General features: G+C 42.6%; 1 protein-coding gene across 3 annotated transcripts; it reads right to left on the reverse strand.

Annotated features, from left to right (window-relative positions):
- Positions 1-295: 295 nt before the first annotated feature.
- Positions 296-21,181, reverse strand: LOC124329357 (disheveled-associated activator of morphogenesis 1-like). Of its 3 annotated transcripts, none has more exons than XM_046788411.1 (18): positions 20,753-21,181; positions 7,982-8,224; positions 7,267-7,395; positions 6,148-6,237; positions 5,253-5,324; positions 4,831-5,058; positions 4,505-4,702; positions 4,072-4,353; positions 3,865-3,982; positions 3,653-3,785; positions 2,872-3,562; positions 2,656-2,798; positions 2,429-2,590; positions 2,055-2,352; positions 1,913-1,974; positions 1,634-1,832; positions 1,388-1,558; positions 296-1,326 (listed from the first exon to the last, which is right to left on the reverse strand). In XM_046788411.1, exons 2-18 carry the CDS (start codon positions 8,024-8,026, stop codon positions 1,018-1,020), a joined length of 3,330 nt encoding a protein of 1,109 aa, XP_046644367.1. In that variant the 5' UTR covers positions 8,027-8,224; positions 20,753-21,181; the 3' UTR covers positions 296-1,017. The 3 variants fall into 3 exon arrangements, with proteins under 3 accessions (XP_046644367.1, XP_046644366.1, XP_046644365.1); XM_046788410.1 differs by lacking the exon at positions 20,753-21,181 and adding an exon at positions 16,653-16,902; XM_046788409.1 differs by lacking the exon at positions 20,753-21,181 and adding an exon at positions 12,531-13,041.
- Positions 21,182-21,440: the final 259 nt, after the last annotated feature.

A 21,440-nucleotide genomic window follows, 5' to 3' on the forward strand; every position in this document is an offset into this window, starting at 1 on the left:
AGTATTACGGTTTTGGGTTTATAGGTGGTATGGTTACAAGTTATGAAGCTTATATCTTTATATACGTCAGCAAAAATGAATAACAAACCCCAACTACTTTTAAGATATGAAAATCGAATCCCCCCAACTTCCCTATCGTTGCTTTCACACCACGAAGATGTGTTTTTATTTGTTGACATATTGCTCCCCATATTTCGTAATTTTTTCCTATTTTTACCAACAAACGATCCATTCGCTGGTTAATTCAGACAGCGATGTAGTTAACAAATGAATCAAATGCTACATTAAAACTAAATATTTCTGTAATATTAGACTCGTGTATTGACGATTGACTCGATCCCATTTTTCTTTACAATTATATACAAATTCAAAGCGCAAAGTAATGTTGATCCTTATCTTCATTTCCTCACAAGAAAACAAAACAAACAAGAATATTATAATGTGCACGATGAATTACAACATCTCAAATGTCTTGGCACGACACGCGAGATATGAATCAGAACTTTCAGAAAAGTCTGAACAAAAATGTGGTCCTCGGGTTTTAAATTATTCAGAAGGGGTTCTGAAAATCCAATCGTAAAATCCGTTTAATGCGGATTTAACAAAAGAAGAAAACAAACAAAGCAACTGACTAGGAGGGGAAGTACACCATTCTAAAAAGTAAATGTCAAATTGAAGAACGTTTACAAACGCAGTAAAGAAAGCCAAACTGTCAAACTTAACTTCATTAATTATAATGAGCTCAATCGATACGCTTTCTTTCGTTGACTACTGAAACCGCGGTGCTATTTGAAATATTCAGGGGAATAAACGCAACACATTAGGCGACATTCAAGATGCGCTCCGCTCCGCATACAAAAATATTAATTTTCCCGATTTCTCTTAGCATTGGGCGATATGTGTTTGCTGAAAAAGTCACGAATACGTAGTATGTCCTTATCAACGCAAATGTACATGTTAGCAGAGACTTAGGCAGCCAACCCTCAACTCCCCAACGAGTTGTGATCAATTCACATTTCATTTCCTATTCAGAGCCCTTTCTCTGCTGTTTTCTCTTGAATCTCTAACTGAAGAATTGCTCGTCTGACTGATACGGTGAGGAGAACCATTTGCACGGCGACGATTCCGACGCATTTTAACCAAGTCCTCGCCGAAGACGTCTCCTGCTCTCAACGCCGAAATCAGGTCGTCAAATTCTCCTTTATCGCCGTTGACGTGGCAACCGTTAGATCCTCCGTTCTGACCGTTTCCAATCGTCAGACCTTTCGACACTCTATTGAGCATGGCCTCTTTGCTGGACTTTCGATCAATTGTCCGTTTACGAAGCTGTACAATTAAATCAATCAGTAAAACATACTCCAATTGTCACAATGAATAAAGTATATACCTCTGCTTCCTGTAACAGTCGCTTTTCTTCCTCGTCTTTGCGTTTTTTGGTTGTCAGATTTTCTTGTCGAGCTTCTTCCATCGAGCTGAGGAACACACCAAAAACACCAAAGACCTCATCGGGTTGTGCGGTCGATGGATCATCTCCCAGAGTTCCAATCACTTTCTCAAACTAAGTCATAAGTAACAAGAAATAAGACATGATGATTAGTAACACATTTAAAGACAATAATTTAAAATATCTTACCCTATTTTTCATGTCTTGAAACTTGTCCTCCAAATCAGAAAAGCGACAAGTTGCGGATGCCATAAATTCTTTCACGGCTGGAACAAAGCGATCGCCAGCAGTTGTGGCGTGGCTCTGAGTACGGTGATATTCCAATTCTTTTTCAACAGCCTTCAGTCCACTGCGAAGTTGATTCATCTCCTTCTCCAATTCAACCAAACTAAACACAATATTTCGATGATTACCAAATGGTGAAGACACGGAAATTCAATGCGACCCAAACTCCTTGTAGACTCTTACCTGACTTTCGAAGCTTGCTTCAGATGAGGCAAGTCTTCGTGCAACTTTAACACGTCTTTGAACTGCAAGCGAAAAAGTAACAATCATAAGTCAAGTCACACACGTTTACTTCTAGCATTAACTTGATGAAAATCTAAAATACCTTGCTTTCTAATATGTCGACGAGGTAATGCAGCAAAGTGGTATTCTTCGATGACTTCGTATCGGCCAACCTGTTGAGACTGGAAATGCGGAAACCGACGGCGTTGCCCCTTTGTCCACGATTCATGTAATTGCCGAGCGCAAGAATAATCTCAAGCAATTTTTTGAGCTTCTTGCTGCGAGCCACTTCCTTTGACGCTTCCATGACGGCAACAACCTTGGGCTCCATTTCGCTGACGCTCTGGGCGAACTTTTTCTTGTAAAACAGTGTGTTCAAACGCTGCTCGTAGTGACTTATCCTGAATCCATTCACAATGCAATTTTCCATGAAAGACAACTAAAGCTAAAGAAAGAAGCCATGGCGAATCAACATACTTGGAGACATCATATAAGAAGCGATCGGCACGCGATAGGGAATCCAAATCACTGCTCCGCTCATCCAGTAGTGCCCGTTCCTCGTTGGTGGGGATGAACTTCAACAACTGCTCGACCATGTCCATCGGCAACTCTTCTTTGCTGTCCATACTCAACAGCGCACTGACATAGTCCATCAAGTTAAATTGTGTCTGGCGGATTAAAAAAGAACAGGAAGACAAACTTACCGAATAATATCTTCGTTGGACATTTTCAATTTGGACAGCAAAATGGTGCAATTTTGAGCGCGGCGACCATCAACCACCGATAAGTTACGCTGTTTAGATTTACCAGTTGTGATCTGGCGCAAATCTTCGGTCGAGCCATCATGCTAAATAAAATGGACAGGGATAAATCAAATTAATTGGCAACGTTATTTAAAAAGAGCAATCATCGTTATTTACGTTATTCAGGCCGTTCTTCTGATAAGCGGAAAACAGCTTATCGAATTCTCCCAAATCGATAACTTTGTACAATTTGGCTTCGTCCAATTCTGTCCAAATGGTGCCGGCGACTTTGGTGTCGGGGATTTTGGTCCAATTAAAGCACTTAAGAGGCACAGAGGAAGGCGGGACATCCTTCTTAGCGACGGGTTTCGGTGGCTGTATAGCACTGGGAAAACCCGGAGGAGGTGGAGGCGGGGGACCTCCAAGCGGCGGTGGCGGCGGAGGTGGAGGCATTTTCGAATTCTCGAAACCCTTGCTCCCGTTCATGAAATTAGCAAGGCCGGGCGGTGGACTGAAATTGAAGTCTTTGAACCCGTTTTTAGCGTCGTCAGGAATGCTGGTCCCGGAGTGATTGAGGATGTGCTCCAGTTTCATCTTATCCTTTTGAACCATCTGTAACTGCTGGCCGAGCTCGTTAAGATACGTTTCCATGTCGGCGATCTTCTGCTTGGCCTCCATGTGGGCAACAGTCTCGCGCTCGAACTTTTCTTTTAATCGATTCAGTCCAGCTTCACAATCCTCCTTCTCTTGGAGTCGCAAATCAAGTTCCTGTTCCTTGAGTGTCAACATGTTGACCAAATCACAATTTTCTTTTTCAAATTCTTCGGCTTTGTTTTGGGCAGCCAGCAATTCCTGTTCAGTGGCCAATCTAGAAAATATCGAAAAAAAAAGTATTGATCCAACGATTCGTCTAGCTAACTATATCTGACGTAATAAGAAAAAGGTACAAGTGACTCACAATTGCACAATTTCCTTCACGTTGATCTCCAATGGAGCGCCATCAATATCTTCGCTCGACTCACCCTGCAGGACCAGCTGCTGTACGATGCGGTCGAACATGAGCCAATGATACGGATGCGATCCGTAATCGACTGCGATAAACAAACATTCATTTAATCTATTTTTATTTCAAAGACAAACGAGGGTGAAAATAAATTGATAGAAACTTACGCGGAAGAAGTAAGGCATGATGGAGGAGAGAGAGGAAATGTGGGTAGGCTGGCGTGTGAGTCAGTTTCTTTCTCAGACACTCAAACATGCTGGTCGCACTTTTAGTGTCCACATGAACCTATTATGAAAAGAGAAAGTGTTTGGATTCAGTCGGTTGCTCGTGAAAATATGGGACCTCTCATGCGTGTCCGTCGAAAGTTTAGTTACCTCTTCGTATCTGCGAGCCAATTCCCTTTCATCTTCGGCTCGGACCATATCGAAAAAATCTAAATGTCTGTCAAGGGTTTGGTTTTCATGAGCTCTCAATTTATCAATGGCTGGCTGGATGCCGAGCATGAGTAACTCGTAGCGCAAGTGAAGCCGAAACTCGAGGTTGTCCTCGCCCGGTCCGTAATTGAGCAGCGCGTTCAGAAACGACATGGTAGCCGTTTTCAAGCCAACGTCGTCCCGATAGGCTCCGATGCTCCGATCGAGATCGTTGACTATCGTCTGTTCCCGCCACACGTCGTATGGATGGTGTAGATGATATATGTGAAAATGAGAAAAGTTTTGCAAGTTGAATTCATCATCCAAAACCACTTTTTGGATGCACCGTTGATAGTCCAGTTAAGGTCTTTTATAATTTTTCGGCGTACCGTACCTGAAATCGTGTCCGCTCTCCGGCATACTCCTGAAAGTGGAGCATGGCCTCGAGCACCTTGCGGTGGCCTCCCGGCACCAAGCAAACGGCGCCGAGGATCTCCAAAACGGCCATTTTGACTTTAGGATTGTCAGCCGACAAACTTTGCGCGATGATTTTTATGGATGACGGATGGGCAAGCACGTGAGCCCGACCCGTCTAATATTAAACAAAAAAAGGAAAAAGGTTAATAAAATAAAGAATGTAAAAAGAAAGAAAGAGAGATGAAAATCAGCCATCTAACAAAAGATGAGTGGAAGATGGAAAAATCAAAGAGCCGGTCTTACTGAATTATTCATAAGAGCTTTGACGCATCCAATATATGCATTGTGAAGGCCGCAATGGGCCGTCAGTTCGTCCATCGAGCCAAGGGCGCCCAACAGCGACGGCAATCCGTCCAGCTCGATGAAGCGCTGGACGAACGAATGGGGTTGCGTCCTTAGCGCCGTCTTGAGGCTATCCACCAACTTGGTCCGAATTCTCATCTCTTCGGCATCGTCTTCTGAGAACGCCAACTGTGTCAATGGACGTGATGAAAAGGGGATAGGAAAAAAAAATAAAAAAAATAAAAAATTAAATAAAACGAGAAAAAAAGAGAAAGAGAAAAAGGGGAAACGTTCCGTCACTTGGAAGCGTCGGACGTCAAGCGTCGCCGTTAGCAGCGTCAATGTATTTTTAAACGCGCTCGTCCCCTTGCGTCAATACATACCTGGGCTATAGTGTTGACTTTGGCGATGTAGTGTTCAGGCGGATTAGAAACGTCAGACTCCTGACCAGGATCCTATCAAAGAAAACGGAATGTTGAATAAGTTAGAAACCTACAAAAAACATAAATAAGAAGGCGGCAGAAGCAGCAGCAGCAGCAGCAGCCGAGGGAAGGATTTCAAAATTCTTAAAATAGAAGAAACTCCCGTACGCTCGCGTGTCATCATTCACTTGTTTGCCCTTTCGGCCGCGGCAGGGAGTCCCTCGTTGGGTTCGTTGGCTTGCTGGCCAAACCAACAACAACAACGACAACAAAAAGGAGAGTCGACAGAAAAGAAAGAGAAAACTTTGACCTCATCGCCAGTGTCATGAAAAGAGTCTCAGGAAAAAGAAAGTCAAATAATGCTGCGTGCAACAACAAACGAACAGATACACATGAATCTTCGGCCTGTCAATATTTTTAAATTGTTTTTCCAGTCACGAAAAAACAATACCAAATTCCAGTAGGACGATGGCAACATGAGAAAGAATTTCCTTTTTTTTTTTCTTTTCTTTTCGACCATATATAATTATTTTGAATTTAAAGTAATCGAGAATGACGAATAAATGGGATAAAAATAAATGGGAAGGCGAGTGAAGTGACTGGAACGCAAAAATCATCCAAGCAAGGAAATAAATAATTTCCTAGTTCCTTGTTTGAACGACCGGGCGTGAAAAAAAAAAAAACCCTGTCGATACAAAAAATAAAAAAAAGATGGGACTACCGGATGGAAATGGAACGTTGGTTAATTCTTAGGTGAAAATGTGAAAATGAAATGAAGAAGGGCGTCATCGTAGTAATTTTTTTAAGACATCAAGATGGTGATGCGCCCTGTTAACAATAAAAGCTGGCGGCTCACCTTCTTCCGGTTACAGTAGATCTGCCATTTCTTTTCCGCCGGTAGAGCCAACATCGCCGCCCGGTTGGGTGGAGTCAAATCCAATTCTTCCTAAAGAAATCAAATAAAAAAAGAGAGAAAGAAAGAAAATGCATCAGAGAAAGAACAAAGAAGCCAAAATAACAACAACAACAACAACTGGTTTCCTGTTTCACTGCGTAGAAGAAAGAAAGAAAGAAAGAAAGAAAGAAAGAAAAAATGGTTTGCTCCGCGCCGGTCGTGATTTTCCTCGGCGCTGCACCTCTAAAACTAGAATGGTAGAGAATGTTGTGAAAAGTATTTTTTCCCCCTCTTCTTCTTCTTCTACCCTTTGTTTTATTCATCGCAATTTAAATAAGGATCATCCCAGCCGCCACGCCAGTCACGAAAGATGCGATATTATTCAATCCTAATTATTCCAGGACATAATAAATCAAATAATAAGGGCGAGCTAGTAAATAATATGTGCGCAGCACATAATACATGTGAATAACCAACGAGAATCGGCGCGAATGGGCCGGCGGCGCCGAGTGTCCGGCACCATCAACATGACCGCCATGAAAAGAAAAAGGAACATCAAAATGATTCGAGCTGCTGGCACAGTTCAAACAACTGCGGAGGTCTGCGACGCCTCAATTCCAGACGAGGAGATGATAAGAAAAAAAAATGAACACAACAAAACTTAATCAGATTTCACATTTAATAATAATAATAACGTGATGACGGGCGAATGAGACGGCTGTAGATAGCGTATCTTTTCGGTAAAGGAAAAAAGATAGCGGCAACGTAACGGGACCAATTTTTGGTCGGCGAAATACGAGGAAGAAAAGAGATTCAACAACAAAAGAGGAGGAAGAAGAAGAAATTAGCTAATGAAGGCTCCGCGTTACATACGCCGAAAGAAGGTGGGGCAAAAGTCATCATCACATCATCCTCGTATATAAACATACGCGATAAGACTGGGGTGTATACACAAAATCACATCCGCAACGGGCGAAAGTCAATGATGATGAAAATGCCATCGATCATCAATGGAGGAGAACTAAGATGGAATCCGTTCCTAGATCTAATCAATGAAGACATTTCGCAACCAAGCATTACCAGTAATTCGGTGAATTTGGCATCCAGTTCCGACTCTTCCGGCATGGGTTGAGCTGGCGATAAGGTCTGTAGGTGCATCATGCCGTTCTGGTTGACGACACAGTAAGTGATTTCGGGCGGCTCGTCTTTCTGTTTGTTTTAAAAAAAAGAAAGAAAAAAGAGAAATGGAGAAGATTTAAAAGAAATTCAAACGATGGAAGGAAGCGCTAATGTGAGAACAAGTAAGGAAAGATGCCGGCCGGATCCATCCATCACAGAGACGGCCGGATCAGCAAAAGGTTAAATGACGAGTAAATAATAGAGGAGACATTACAAGTTTTTCTGGTTGCCCGCCTACTGGGCTCCACACACAACACAACTCTTGTAACGTGTACGCTGGCAAAGAACACACATTGAAAGGCATCACTCTTTGTCTGCCCATTATTTTCGTTTTTTCCAACAGGGAAAAAATAGAAAGAAGAAGAAGAAAGTTTTACTGTTTGATGGGAAGAAAAATATGGAAAATGGTCAGGATAATAAACTAAACGTGAAAATGCGATGGTGTGATAGCATGCAATCGGCATGATGGTGTCATCTGCAGAACCGGCAAATGGTGTATATATATGTGTACACTGTACACGTTGTATATATTATTAATAACTGTAGGCAGGTAAGTAGGTAGGTAGGTGGGTGGGTAGTACTATATTATACGTGTGTAAAGTATGTTGCAACTAACCTGGAAGCAGCCGCACCATCCTCGCCGGCTGCGGATGGGAGGCATTTTAATGGCGGGCACTTCAACTTTGACCCGAGAGAGGCCAAGACGCAGCCGGGAACCGATTAGGGACCAGTCGACGCGCGGAGCGGCCAGGCGCGGCACTCGCACTCGGCGGCGCCAGTTGGCGCTCAAATCAGCCAATGACAAGTCCGGTCGCGACAGGCGGTTCAGGTGAAGTCGAGAAGACACTGACGACACCACCTATTAATAGATAGATACGTAAATGAATAATCCAACCAATCGATTTAAAAAACAATGATAATAATAATAACATAACCGTAAATCAGATAATAACAATCAACAACAACAATATTCAAATTTCACATCAAATGAATGAAAAAAAAAGTGAGGAGGACGGCACACGAAGAATAATTTTCCTCAATCACGAGAAAAGAGGGCCATCATCATCACTTCTTTCGTGATTGAAAATAACGCAGACGACGCTAACATCCGGGCTACGGCGCACGAACCCAACACCGTAGCGAATGCAATGGACCCGACATTCCACGCCTCCCGCCTTCCATGAGAAAAAGGGGAAAGAAAATAAAACCTCCAACCAAAGAAACAACCAAACATTTTTGGGGCGGCTGGACGACTTGCTGCCGTCGCCCAGCAAAGAACCCGAGAGAGATGAACTTGTGTGGTGGTGAACATTAGACGGAAAATGGATTTCACGGAGGACGGTCTTTTGTTTCTTATCGTCCGACGGCCAGCATGGGAGATAAAGAACGAGATTCACGTTGCAAGAGTGGGTGGGTGGTGGAAGATCACGAATCCAAGGGCAATGACAGAATGGGCACACACACACCATCCATCGGCAGAGCTTTTCTTTTGAAACGTAAGCAACATAATCGCGCATAGAGGATAAGTTTCTCACGAAACAAACCATAACACGTTTTCAATGTGCAATCGGCTTACATTTATTATCTATTATTACTATCATTAAAGACGCTCTGCCCTCCCAGGAACCAAACTAGTCGTAACAATAATAATAATAATAATAATAATAACGGGCAGTAATAAGTTTCTTGCATTCTTCTTTCACCGACTTTGACCTTTAAGCGTCTGGACTTAGTTCGAGTGCGTAGGGCTTCTTGTGAGAGAGAACTTGTCGGTCATGTCAGACAATGGCTAATCGATGTACGCGATTTGTCTGCATCAAATTGGCCAGAGAAGAAGGGAAGTAATATAGTACTTCTCTGCCAGATTGACCCAACCCCAAAACAAGAGAAATGTCTTCCGATAAGAGTCCGATAAGAACATGGAAAAATGACGCAAAAACCCAAACCATGCCGATGCCACCGGCTTTATCGGAAGATTCACGTCAATCAGTCACGAGCGATTGGGTCATTCCATCCAGTAGTTGGTCAAAACGCCTGCGGATCGGCCACTTTCCAGTTGCGGCAACGGGACAAAGACAAATCGTGTCTTAATGGATAAACGCGATTCAAGAAATAGAAAATTAAGAGAAACGAAAAACGAAAAAACAACTGGACTCACGGAAGGGATGTCTGCGACAAGAGACGACATCTTATGAGAAGAAAAAATGTTTCTTCTCTGGGACCCCCACCATTGTCCCGATATTTATTCACGGTCAACCGTTAGAACCAATTGGGATTCGGGACGGTAGAGGTTCATTGTCTCGCCCAGTCTGGACAAAATTTTCAAACCCAGATGCTCTTTTTTATTTTTGTTTTACTTTTTTTCTTTTTTTAAAAGAAAAGTCTGGAGAGGCGAGAGAACAACAGCCCCATAGAGAACCGTAGTTGTCTGTCGTGATACCTGATACTCCACATAGCGACGGGCTCCCGAGTGAAAAGAGAGAGAGAGAAAAAAAAACGGGACTTCCGGAAAACGTCTAAAACCAAAAACACAGATGTCTTTTAGGGTGGGGTGAGTGCCAGTTCCATCAACAAAAAAACTGTACGGCACACAACTCTGGCCGCAAAAGGGAATCTTTCGGTTTTTGTAATTAATTATTTTTTTCAGAAATAAATCGAGCGAATGGGGGGAAATGAAAAACGGTAAAAGAAAATCTGTTTTCATCTTGCTTTTTTTCCTCCAAATTTTTGAGATGAGAAATAGTGCCTGGAACGAGTCGCTGAGTCCCAACCGTTCTGGAACATTTTGTTAAAATTAGATCTCGGGAAGAAAAAAAAAAAAATTAGAGGGGGGAAACGAGGGGGGAGCGCAAGGAGGAGGGAAATGACGTGAGCGACGAGATTTTTTTTCTCGGTCCGTCGTTCCAGCACCGTAGCTCTCGTTTGCTTTTAATGGGGGGTATTTTTTTTTTACCGTACAGCACGACACGTTGGATGGATTTGGCTTGGTTCTCTGGCCAAAGTTAAAACCAACCAACTAACTAACACACGAAGAAAAGAATGGTGTCGGTAGGAGCGGCAAATATGCGGTGATCGCACGAGAAAAACCATTCAACATTATCTTCTCTTTCTCTCTCTCCCCTTCAAAAGTCAAAGAACATCAAGAAGAAATGAAACATTGACCATACGGACCCGCGCAACAGGGAGCCCAGGCTTAGTGCCCATCTTCCTATACATACTAGCGGCGCCGATCACGGAAAAGAGAAAAACAACACACACACACTTTTCTTTTCTCTTTTTCATTCTCGCATATTTATTTGTTATTCCTCTTACTATTTCCATTTTGACATTGGATTTTCCTACTTTTCTTCTTGTTGTGTGTTTCTTCTTCTTCTTTCCCGACACGGCAAACAGACAAGAAGAAGAATACAACTGTCAAACTGCTTCCGGTTTCCACTCGTCTTGTAAAACTCCGCCCATGTACTCAAGTCATTGACGCCGTCTATTCTTTCGACGACGTCTGACACGGCGCAAATCGAAAATTCCACATCCGTCCCGCCGTTTTTTTGTTTTTGTTTTTATTTTTCTCCAGCAATTTTCTTCAGAACTTTTCTGGAACAACAATGTCCGACCGCTAAACATAGCACATACGACGAGAGACAAAGGCTGAATACTCGCCCCATGACATTCGTGATCATTCCAAACATGTTTTCGTGTGTCTCGTCTTGTCGCGCCGGGCTCTCCGTTTCCGGCAGACTATGCACATGCACCAAGAGAAAAAGGAGCTCGTTTCAACTCGAACGAAAGAACGAAAACCCGTTGCGACGTGTGGCGAACTGGCTGTGACCTCTTCTCCCGAAAAAAGCCAATTTTCTAAAATGACTCTATCGGGAGAGATAGAAAAGTTGTCGCGCGTGTCTGACAAGAAGATGGGAGGGGGGTTCGTGAATGTTGTTGGCCCCTACGGAGAAAATGACCCAATCAAATGGAACACAACAAGAAAAGAAAAAAAGACATGACAAAATTCACGTTAGGTCTCCGGTTTTGGTTCACCGACTTTTTTTTTTTTTTTTATCTTCTTCACGATTTTCATCAAATCTTTTTTTCTAGTTTTCTTTCCGCTCAAACACTCCCGACTCCGAGATGATTCTCTTCTTTCACAGGAAACATATTTTTATTTTTTTAATCATGTGTGTGAAGGGCTGGGTTAAAAGGAAAATGCAATCGACAAGTCACGACGGCGGAACGCGCGAAATGGCTAAAAGGGAAGAAGAACAAGGGCCGTCCTGGCCAAGGTAACAACCGACACACGTTTGAACACACACACAAGAGCATTGCATGACCTCACAGAGCAGATGGAAAGAAAAACAGGGTCTCGTGTCTGTGTATGCTCTCCCCCCAGCCCATTCCACCTGTTCGAGATGCAAGATTGAGAGACTATGCATTATGTAGATCATCAGAAAGGATATGAAAACCTTCACGTCGCCTCCAGACATTTCCCTCAACCAGACAAAAACAAAAAAGTCGAAATAAATAAATCTCCAGAAAACTCTTGTCGATGCTTTTAGAGACGCATCTTTTCAATCTCCAAACAACCACCACAACAACAACAACAACAAAAGAGAGAAAATCAATTGAAGAGAAGAATGAGAAGTGGGTCGTGGGGGCTTATTGAGAGCACCTTTTGCGCACGCCGTAAAGGAAGATTGTGACGAGTGTGACGCTTTCGTCGATTGAAAAATAAAAAGAGACAAGCGAGGGAAGGGCAGGTTTTTTTTTTTTCTTTTTTCAAAGGGGGGGGGGGGGTAAACGACTCGGTTTTCTATCTCATTTCGGCGAAATTTTCGTGAAAGTTGCAAGAAAGAGGAAGAAGATGTGGTGGGGGAGATAGGAAACAATTCGGGACAAAAGTCGGTGCACTCGTGACTACCGGCTCGTAAACCAATGAGCCGTATAACACAGAAAAGCAAGAAACCAAACCCAAACAAAACAACAATCTTGATGATGTGGGAAGGTGGAACTAGAAGGGAAAAAGACAAACCAAACAAACCCCGTTGTTGGATCACAAGGCAAGTAAACCGAAAGAAAAAAAAAAAAAGTAAACCAAACAACACGACGGGAATAAATATTGAATCGCCAATCATTCCTCTTTGTCGCTCAAAAGTTTCACGAAAAATTGCATTTACCCGACTGCCGGATGCTAAGTAATAATTGGCGAACCGGAACCGAGGCTCGGCTTGACTATTTGCGGTGGGTGTGGTGGTGGCGGTGGTATCCATTCCCCGAAAGGATTTTTGGGGGATTTACTTTTTTTCTGTTTGGTGTACAATTCCGCCCACCTCCGCCAAACACTTGAAAGACGCACAATTGTCTTCCTGACAGAGCGAACAACCGATCCGGGGCGGGAGGGATCGTGAGTTGTCAAAAAATGACTTTGTTCAACACCTGACACGTCGGTGTTAAAGGAGAAGTTGACATAACCAAAGTAGTACACCAGTGAGACAAACAGTAGCACTGGTGAGATATACACAAAGAAACACTGGAGGATGGATCGAGAAATTCGTCAGAGTCACAGGAGTCGATGGCACGTGTTGTTTTGAGTGCGAGCTACTGGATAGTGACTGCAACTCGACGAAAGAGAGTCCCAGTCTTAGTACCATCCGTGTAGTAGTAGCCTAGTAGAGTAAGAAGACCTTCTTCTTCTTCTATCTTAACCTCCTCCTTCTTTTCGTTCACGATTTGCCCCGGAGACTCTAGCTCCGCCTACTGGCCGTCTTCCGACTCTGAAACGGAAACCCAAAAAGTCCCTGCTGCTTCACTCCTTTTGACGCGCTCCAGCAGCAACAGTCGGTGAAGGAAGTTGGAAAACAGTTAGACGACGACGACAACAACAACAAACACTGGGTGGAGGGGGACACACACACTTTGGCATATGTCAAATGTCCCGAACCGGCCGCAATCACTTGGGAAACCAAAGACGCAAGGACAAAACACAAAACAGCGACATCCGATCACTTCCTCTTTCACTACTGGCAAATGTCTCTTTCTCCCCAATGTTGGTATAAAATGTGCTGTACGCCGGTGGTGTAACGGTACCGCACTCGAATCTACGACAGGTTCCACTTAGTGAACACGACGACAACAACAACAACAACCAATCTTCAATTACAATGGCATACGTGGCCCAGCTTTACTTTCGGGTCGCGTTTCCACCCATCTTTCACCTGAATGACTTTTGCTCATCACACGAACGTCGTTTTGTTGGCTGACATTAAGAATACGGTACATTTAAATCGTATTTTTCTTTTGTGTTCCAAAATTCCAAAAGATTCCGGTTCCTTCGGGAACTCGACCCGATTTTTTTTCAAGCTAAATAGAAGTTTGGCTGCATAAAATGTCTTCCCCCCAAACAAAGAATATTCACCCGATTGTTCGTTTCTTTATCTTTTTTTGTTATATATTCGAGTTTCAATTATGCAAAGGGATAAAAAAACCAACTACTGTTAAAAGAAAATCGTGTTACTTTACGGTCGCATCGCTGCATGTCGTTACCCAGATTTCATCTAAAGATAAGACATTTTTATGATATTCAGATTATTATTTTAAACGGAGAAACCGGATTACTTTCGCACGAAATGGTAACACGACCAAACAGCTCTTCTTCAGCCCCGAGGGGCATATTCTATTTACCTAAAATCTTTCTTTTTCTGGCTCTACTTGTAATCAAGATGTTAAAACTTGTGAACGTGTCACCAGGTTGTTGTTGTCGACAGGAGGAGACGAAAATAGGAAAGAGAAAGTTCCACTCATACATAACCATCACCGGATCAAAATCTTTTTTTCTTTTTTTTTCTAGGTGGAATGGTCACAAGATATGTAGATTAGGGATACAAATCGATAAGATGCGCTCTTTTGCGTTTGTAGTTTGTTGGTACACAACCAAAGCGACCGGGGTTTTTTCTCTCTTTTTTTTTTTGCTTATGGAAATTGGGCGCGAGCCCAGCGGGAGCGTGCGAACACGGTAAGAGGGGAAGCGAGCGTGCGCGCACACAACCGCTTGATTGCGGTCTGGGAAGAAATCAAGAAGAAGAAGAAGAAGACCCTTTTTTTACTTGATTTTTTTGATGTTGTTGTGATTTTCCTTTTTCTTTTTTAATCTTTTTGAATTACAATGCAAGACATGTTTTTTACCCTTGCGCTGGCTGCCTTTTTGGATTCAAATCAAAGTGGCACCCCTCCCTTTTTGTAAGAGTTTTGTCGGAAGAGAAGGGAAAAGAAACAAATTAATGCAGACCTTGGACTGGACATGGCAGCAGCACACAACGTCTCTCTTCTTCTTCTTTTACCTTTTGTTTTGAGCATTTCCAATGACTCCCGAAAAAATATAAAATTGTGTACAAACCCGACCCCGAAAAACCCACCCAAATCGTCGGTCGAAAGACGAGTCGGGGGCCCTCTTGTTGGCAGCCCATTAAACAAGAGATTCAGAAACAGGTAAAAAAGAAGAAAAACACACAGACGAGACAGGAACGAACTTCCAAAACCAGAAAATAAAAATAAAGAAGTAACAAAAACGACAAGGACGAGATATTACCTCATTAATTATAGGCACAACTATTAAAAATGTTTGAAAAAATATTTAAAAAAAAAAGAAATGGACATAAGAGACTGAATCTTCAGTTCAGTCTATGAAAATCAAATAAATTAAAACGAATTTTCAAAAAATAAATCAAAAATAAAAGGTGGGAAGAGAGAGAGAGAGAGAGAGAGAGAGAAAAAACAAGAAGTAGAAGGGGTCTGGGAAAAAGAGACTCGAAGAAGATTTCAAGCCAACTTTTTCCTCCCCTCACTACTTATACGATTGCTAGGAAGATGATGATGAATCCTTCTCTTCTTTGAACTCGGCCTCTCCCCCTGCGGAGAATGGCAAGGCCGCACCTCTCTAGATTCCACCTCGTTCCTCTATCCCTCTATCAATCTTTACTATAATATTAGAGTAGTACCAAGTAAATAGTCGCAAAGGAGAGAGAGAGAAGAAACTTGTTCCTTCATTACGGTTGTTGCTAGACAGGTCTGACAGTCTGCAATCCTGGAAACTAAGAAAAAATGCGCACTTCAAAAAATGTCGCGGTTGTCGTTAATCATTTTTCTCCCTGAAGAAAGAAGAACAACAACAACCAGACGTAAATGACCGCAAGCTCCATTTCTCGAGAAATTCCGGTTAAGAAATCAAGTCGGAATTGATGACTGAGGGGAAAAAATATCCGATAATTATTCGACCTCGAGACCCAATCGGTTGGGGGCCATCACATCATGACCAACGAAAGAAGACGTGACGCAATGTCGCTAAACAGGCTCTGATTTATACATGCAACCTTGTCCCGCGGAGTCTTAGAAACCTTGGCACCGGCATGTTATACCCATCGGATACAAATCGATTCATTCCGCGTGCGCAACTCGTGTACGTATTTATAAATACTACCTGACTTGCACAGGTCGGTCTCCGCCACGGCGGCCATAATCAATAAAAAAACAAAAACAAATTAGATGGTAAAAATCTCTTTTTTGGGGCGGTGGCATTCAAAAAAATAAAACTATTCTCGGACTGCAACTTAGTAGTTGTAGTAGTGTGTCATTACAGTAAATCACATGCCGGAGCCACTGGAGCAGCCTTACGTTCAGCGCGCAGGCGAGGCAACCATTTTTGAATGTTTAAAATACTCTTTCTCCTCTCTTTTGGCTAGTCCATAAAAAGAGATCAAAGACTCTGGGATGAGAAACATTGCCCTGCGGATTCTGCGCTGGTGTTGAAGGCCGCTGCAGCTGTTGTGTCGTGATTACACATTAAGCAGCGCAATGTTTCAGGTATAGGTAGGTTTTAGGCTTGTTGTTTCTTTGCTAAGCCAGACGACGATGTTGGCTGTCCCGCCATGCGTGTCAAATATACACACGGTGGAGAGAGAGAGAGAGAGAGAGGTAACACGGCTTTTTTTCTTCTTCTTCTCTGTGTTTACTTCAAGGTGAAACGCCTTGAGCAGACACACACAACAACACCACCACAAAGATGAGCAAAAGATGAGAGGAGGCCTCCCTGCCGTGGGAGAGAGAAGAAGACAGCCGTTTCATAACACCCAAAAAGACTTGCGTTTCTTCTTCTCTCCCATTGCTCATATCCCAATCGGGACTTGGATTGGCACGAAATCAATTCACCATCACGCTGGGCTCAACTTAACTAACCATAAAGCTTCGATTTCTTCGAAAGAGTCACCGGGTGCGCCTATTTCAATCGATGGATGATGACACCTTACCTCTTGGACCGTGTCAATCCAGCGGAAATCCATCTTTCCCCCTTTTATTATTTTATTTTTCTTCTTCTTTTAACTTTAGACCGGCGGCGGCGGCGGCGATGGTAGACAAGAGACGCAGGATGAAATTCCACACAAGTACAACAACAGATGAAAAAAAAAAATACGAAAAAACAAATTCGTTCAACGACACGTAGTGTAAGCGGACATGATCCTATGCCGTTGACAGCTCGGGACCAACTGAACGTGAAGCCCCGGATTTACAATTTTCGCCTTTTTTTCTAGATAAATAGACACACGGTCTTCTCTCCCCTTTTCCCTCGCTACCGTACACAGGACACAAGAAAAAGAAAAAGAAGAAAAAGCAAAAATAATAATTCCAGTCGCCTTTTTCCCACCTGAGAGTTTGCCGGTGGCAACGAGCAGTGGCAAGGCTTCTTCCCCTTTTCCATCGTATTACCGAAAATAATATAATAATAAAAAATAGTAAAAAAAAAAAAAGGACAACGAACGAACGTGCTATTCCTTTCTCGTTTCTTCCACGAGTGCATCTAATTCTTTTTCGCCCTATAGCCATCAAAACAGTTGGGTCATCAGCTCCGTTTTTTTCTTTTTTAGCACCATCAACTGTAGCATCCTGTAGTTAAGCTCTGAGGGAGAAATTGCTGCGCGTGCTTCACCTGCTCTCTATCCTAAAGATACAATCGATTAGCTTATAGGAAAGACAATAGAGCCCCAAGAGGCTTAAGTATTGTCACAGGGATTAACGACTGATATAACAAGACTAGCCTGTTAGCCCCAAAGGAGAGAAAGAAAAAAAGGTAATGATTCGGTCAAAGCCGAAAGGAATGAGGGGATAGTCGTCGATAGTCGTCGTGACGTCCGTGATTAAGCCCCCAAAGGCCGTGTAGTGGACAACACTGTGTAATAGCTAACCAACGTCGGAAACATGGCGAACGTCCGCTACTACTAACCCAAGGGGGAAACCAACGGTTCATTTTTCGATTCTTCCTTCCTCTCCACCCAAAAAGCCACAATGAAAATATATATATTTTTTGAAAACGTGGTGTAACATCAACAACAGAAGCGAGAAAAAAGCAACAAGACTTCGCCACACATACACACACACATAAAAAGCGTTTGAGGTGGGGAAACATCACGACCCTGTGAGTGCGTGCGTGATTGCACGACTCGCCAAAATGACAGGTGAACTGGTGAAGAGGTACAAGTAACGTTATCTCACCAATAGGCGTTAGAAAACAAAGGGAAAACTGCGCACGTATAGGATTTGAACAAAATTTTTTAAAAAAGAAAAATCCCGCGACCGTAACGAATTACACCTCGTGATTTTATTTTGATCGCGCTCGAAAGTCGACCCCCATGCAGGCCGAAGAAATAATAAAAACCTTGACACCCATATCATTCTCCACTTCATCACAACAACAGGGCCGATCGTTTCTATCTTTTTTCCTCCAGTGTTCTTCCGGCCGATCTGTCGTCAGCGGTTACACGCACGCGCTATTCTTCCCGAAATAAAAAATGAAATTCTCTCACGCTGGACAATCCCCCCAACTTTGTGTGTAGGGTGTATCATTCACAAGTGACGGTAGAAACCCGCTAAATCGCCCCCTTGAAAACCAAAAAAGTAAAAACCCCAAAAAATATCCTCTGGACTGACCAAGCTGCCAACTCTACAACCTCCGTAATGAGCATTTCCGCGTGCAGTGAAATTATTCTCACGAACAAAAAAAAAGAAATAAAAAGTGACTGTAGAGAAGACATTTGTTGAAAGATAAAATAAAAAACGGGGAAACGTATTTATTATTATTGTTCTTTTCTTCTTTTCCCTCTTCATTATTACGACACAAAACAACAAGTCCGAGACGCTCGACAGAGAATATAAAAATGAGTCATTAATAATTGCAAGGACTCCCTGCTGGATGTTATGGGGGGAGAGGAAGGAGCTGTTAGCTCGTGCTCGTCGTCCAACGCGAAATTCTGACGTCACATTGGCGTCGTGAATGGCGCAACGCTTTCTGCCCACACTTTTTGGCTCTCATCACCATGTTCTCAATAGACTTTTTTCTTTTTGTTATTTAGAAAAAAGGCTGGTTGCCAGCTTCACCCAAAATTGGGATCAACCTCCTTTTTGGAGACTCATCAAGTCAATTTTCAGTGAAAAAAAGGAGGAAAAAAAAATCGAAATAACTTATTTCATTTATTATAAAAACGAAATGCGAGCCGGATCTTTCGGTCCATCTTATTTTCAAATGATGATTTCATTTTTTTTTTTCGGGTGGTAGATAGGATTTTGATTTGTGTTTCTTATTTATTTATTTTTTTCCAACTCGAGCCGGATCAAATGAAAGAAAATAAGCAGGGCGTCGTTAGAGTCGTAAACATACGGCGGCGGGTCCATCAAACCACCCAAAAAGCTAAAATAGCAGGGCCTGGTCCTATGCTAATTCAGCAACCGGTTTATTTCATTTGCGAAAAAAAAAAGAACAGGTTCTTTTTCATTTCTTTTATTCATTTATTTACTGTTTTTACGAGCCACTTTTATGACCAAAAGTCAAGAAATCACCGAGAACACTGTGCCCTTTTTTCTTTCTCCCCTTACTATTTCCTCTGCACGTTGGTGGGTGTCGCTGTTGGCATTACACCGATTTTCATTTTAAATAAAAAATAAAAAAGTCATGGTGCAAACGAAAATGTAAAAAACTCTTTAACGAACGTCGCCAGACATGTCAAATGTTTTCAACACTCGGAATCTGTCCTTAAAAACATTAAAAAATCAAAATAAAATAAAACGCGATATTTCTATTTGAACAAGTTTGTTGTTTTAGTTAATCATCAATGGCTCCATGATGGCGCCCCGACGTCATCCGATACCTCAAAGTTTGTTCTTCTTCTACTAGTGGTACCCCCCCCCCCCCCAAACTTACATAACGGAGGGTTGGCGGCCCTTGCTGCTATTCAGCACAAGGTGGCCGGTATTGATCGCATTGCGCTGACTCAGAATCTAAAGCGGGAAGGGGGGAAAAAGCAGCTAGGGAGAAACTTGGTGCATCAAGCATGGTTATATATGTAGTACATGTGACGCTTTTTCCAGGAAGAAAAAGAATCACATTTCCATAAAACAAGACTCTTTTTCTTGGTCTCAAAGATTTTTCTCGTGACAACAAAACGAGTCCATCACGCCCCCACACCCTCTTCTCAAACGATTGCTCAAAGACTTGTCAGATATTTATCAGCATAACAAGTCACTTGAAAGCGGAAATGTGTCATCGGTGGAAAGTTCAAGGGGGAAAAAGGGAATAGGAAGGAACTGGAAGAGAGACAGACAGTTGTTCCGGAACGACAGTCTCGTACGGACGGAATTAGACAAAAACATGCACGGGATATTTTTCCGAAAAACAGATGGCTTCTTTTTTCTTGCTGCTGCTGCTCTCCCCACAAACTTTTTATTTTTTCCCTCCCTAAAATTGTCCCGGGTGCTGAAAGAACAATTCCCCTAAATAGTTTAACTTCTTTTAGCATCACCCAAACAAAAATAAAAAACAATCAACTTAGAAAGTAGTAGTCGATTGTTCTTTGTTTTTCGAATAATCCCACAAGATGTTGCTTCAAACTTAAAACAAATAAAACTCTATCCACGACAGATGGGACTAGAAATGTTATTGGAGGAGTCTGTATAAAAAGCGAAAGAAAATAACAACAGCCATAATATATCCCTGTCTTAACTGTTCGATAGACACGTTGCATTTTTTGGTTATTTTATTTATTTTCTTTCCTGGTGTCTGTCGGTGTATATTCACCGTCCGATGAACATTGTTACTGCACCCACACGCTCAAACACACAACAGCTGCCTGGCTGCCTAGTGCCTACCTCTCTGGGTGACGGGCGTTTGCATGCCGTTGAACTAATGCGGCGATTTGAAATCGTTGGCTAGCCATGCCTTAATACCGTGAACAGAAAAATCGTCGATCCGTTCAACTTTCCTTCGCGCCATATTCCTAGTATACTCGGCCCACCATTTACAGTCGAATTCAGCTACGCATCAACTTAACGAAATAAACGTTTAACGGAGGAAAGTCTTTACCTTTTATTAAGCAGAGTAAACCAGTTGTTTAAGTGTACGTGACTCTACTGCATCACTGAAATCCACCAACTGCGATCCGGATCTATATGCAAATCACTTGAATCATGTTGCACGTTTGATGCTGAAAAAAACCACGTGCTCGAAAACGACTGCCAATAATCCAAATGTGTCGAATGTCAAACAAAGCCAATTCTTTCGTCTTCAACGAATATTCACCACGAGTATAGTTTCACCAAAATGGATGACACACAACAAAAATCCGAAATTAAATTGGCGTATCAAAAGTGTGTAATAATCTCGATCGACTGAAACTGTGCACAGCCTCTCTGAGTGAAGCCTGTAAAAATACTGACACTGGACTTTTGTGTCTCTGTGTGTTGGCCACAACACACAACGGGCGCCTGAGCGGGCGCGCCAAGCGCATGAAGAGAGAGAGTCTGTTGTCTGCTGTTGGTTAGAGAAAATTCTGCAGTTTTATAAAACGCCCCCCTTCTCTCCCTCTTTTCTGTCAAAGGGGGGGTTCTCTGTGTGTGAAAAAGGAGGGAATAATCAAATAACCCTAGGGTGGAATATCGTATAGATCGGCGGAGGAGGGGGTTGGAAATCCCCCATAAAAAGAGAAACCCAAAAATAATGGCCGACCCTCTTCCAAGAGATCGGGGTATGGTATGCTGCTCGCGCAGACGCG

This window comes from Daphnia pulicaria, chromosome 3 (assembly GCF_021234035.1).
Source record: "Daphnia pulicaria isolate SC F1-1A chromosome 3, SC_F0-13Bv2, whole genome shotgun sequence".
Classification (NCBI taxonomy): Eukaryota; Metazoa; Arthropoda; class Branchiopoda; order Diplostraca; family Daphniidae; genus Daphnia; species Daphnia pulicaria.

Coding starts and splice junctions, on each gene's coding strand:
- LOC124329357 (XM_046788409.1), bottom strand. CDS start 12,623: ATGGATACCACCGCCACCACCACACCCACCGCAAATAGTCAAGCCGAG. Junction 3,983..4,071: donor TGGCTCGCAGATACGAAGAG/GTAACTAAACTT, acceptor TTTTCATAATAG/GTTCATGTGGACACTAAAAG. Junction 1,975..2,054: donor TCGACATATTAGAAAGCAAG/GTATTTTAGATT, acceptor TTTCGCTTGCAG/TTCAAAGACGTGTTAAAGTT.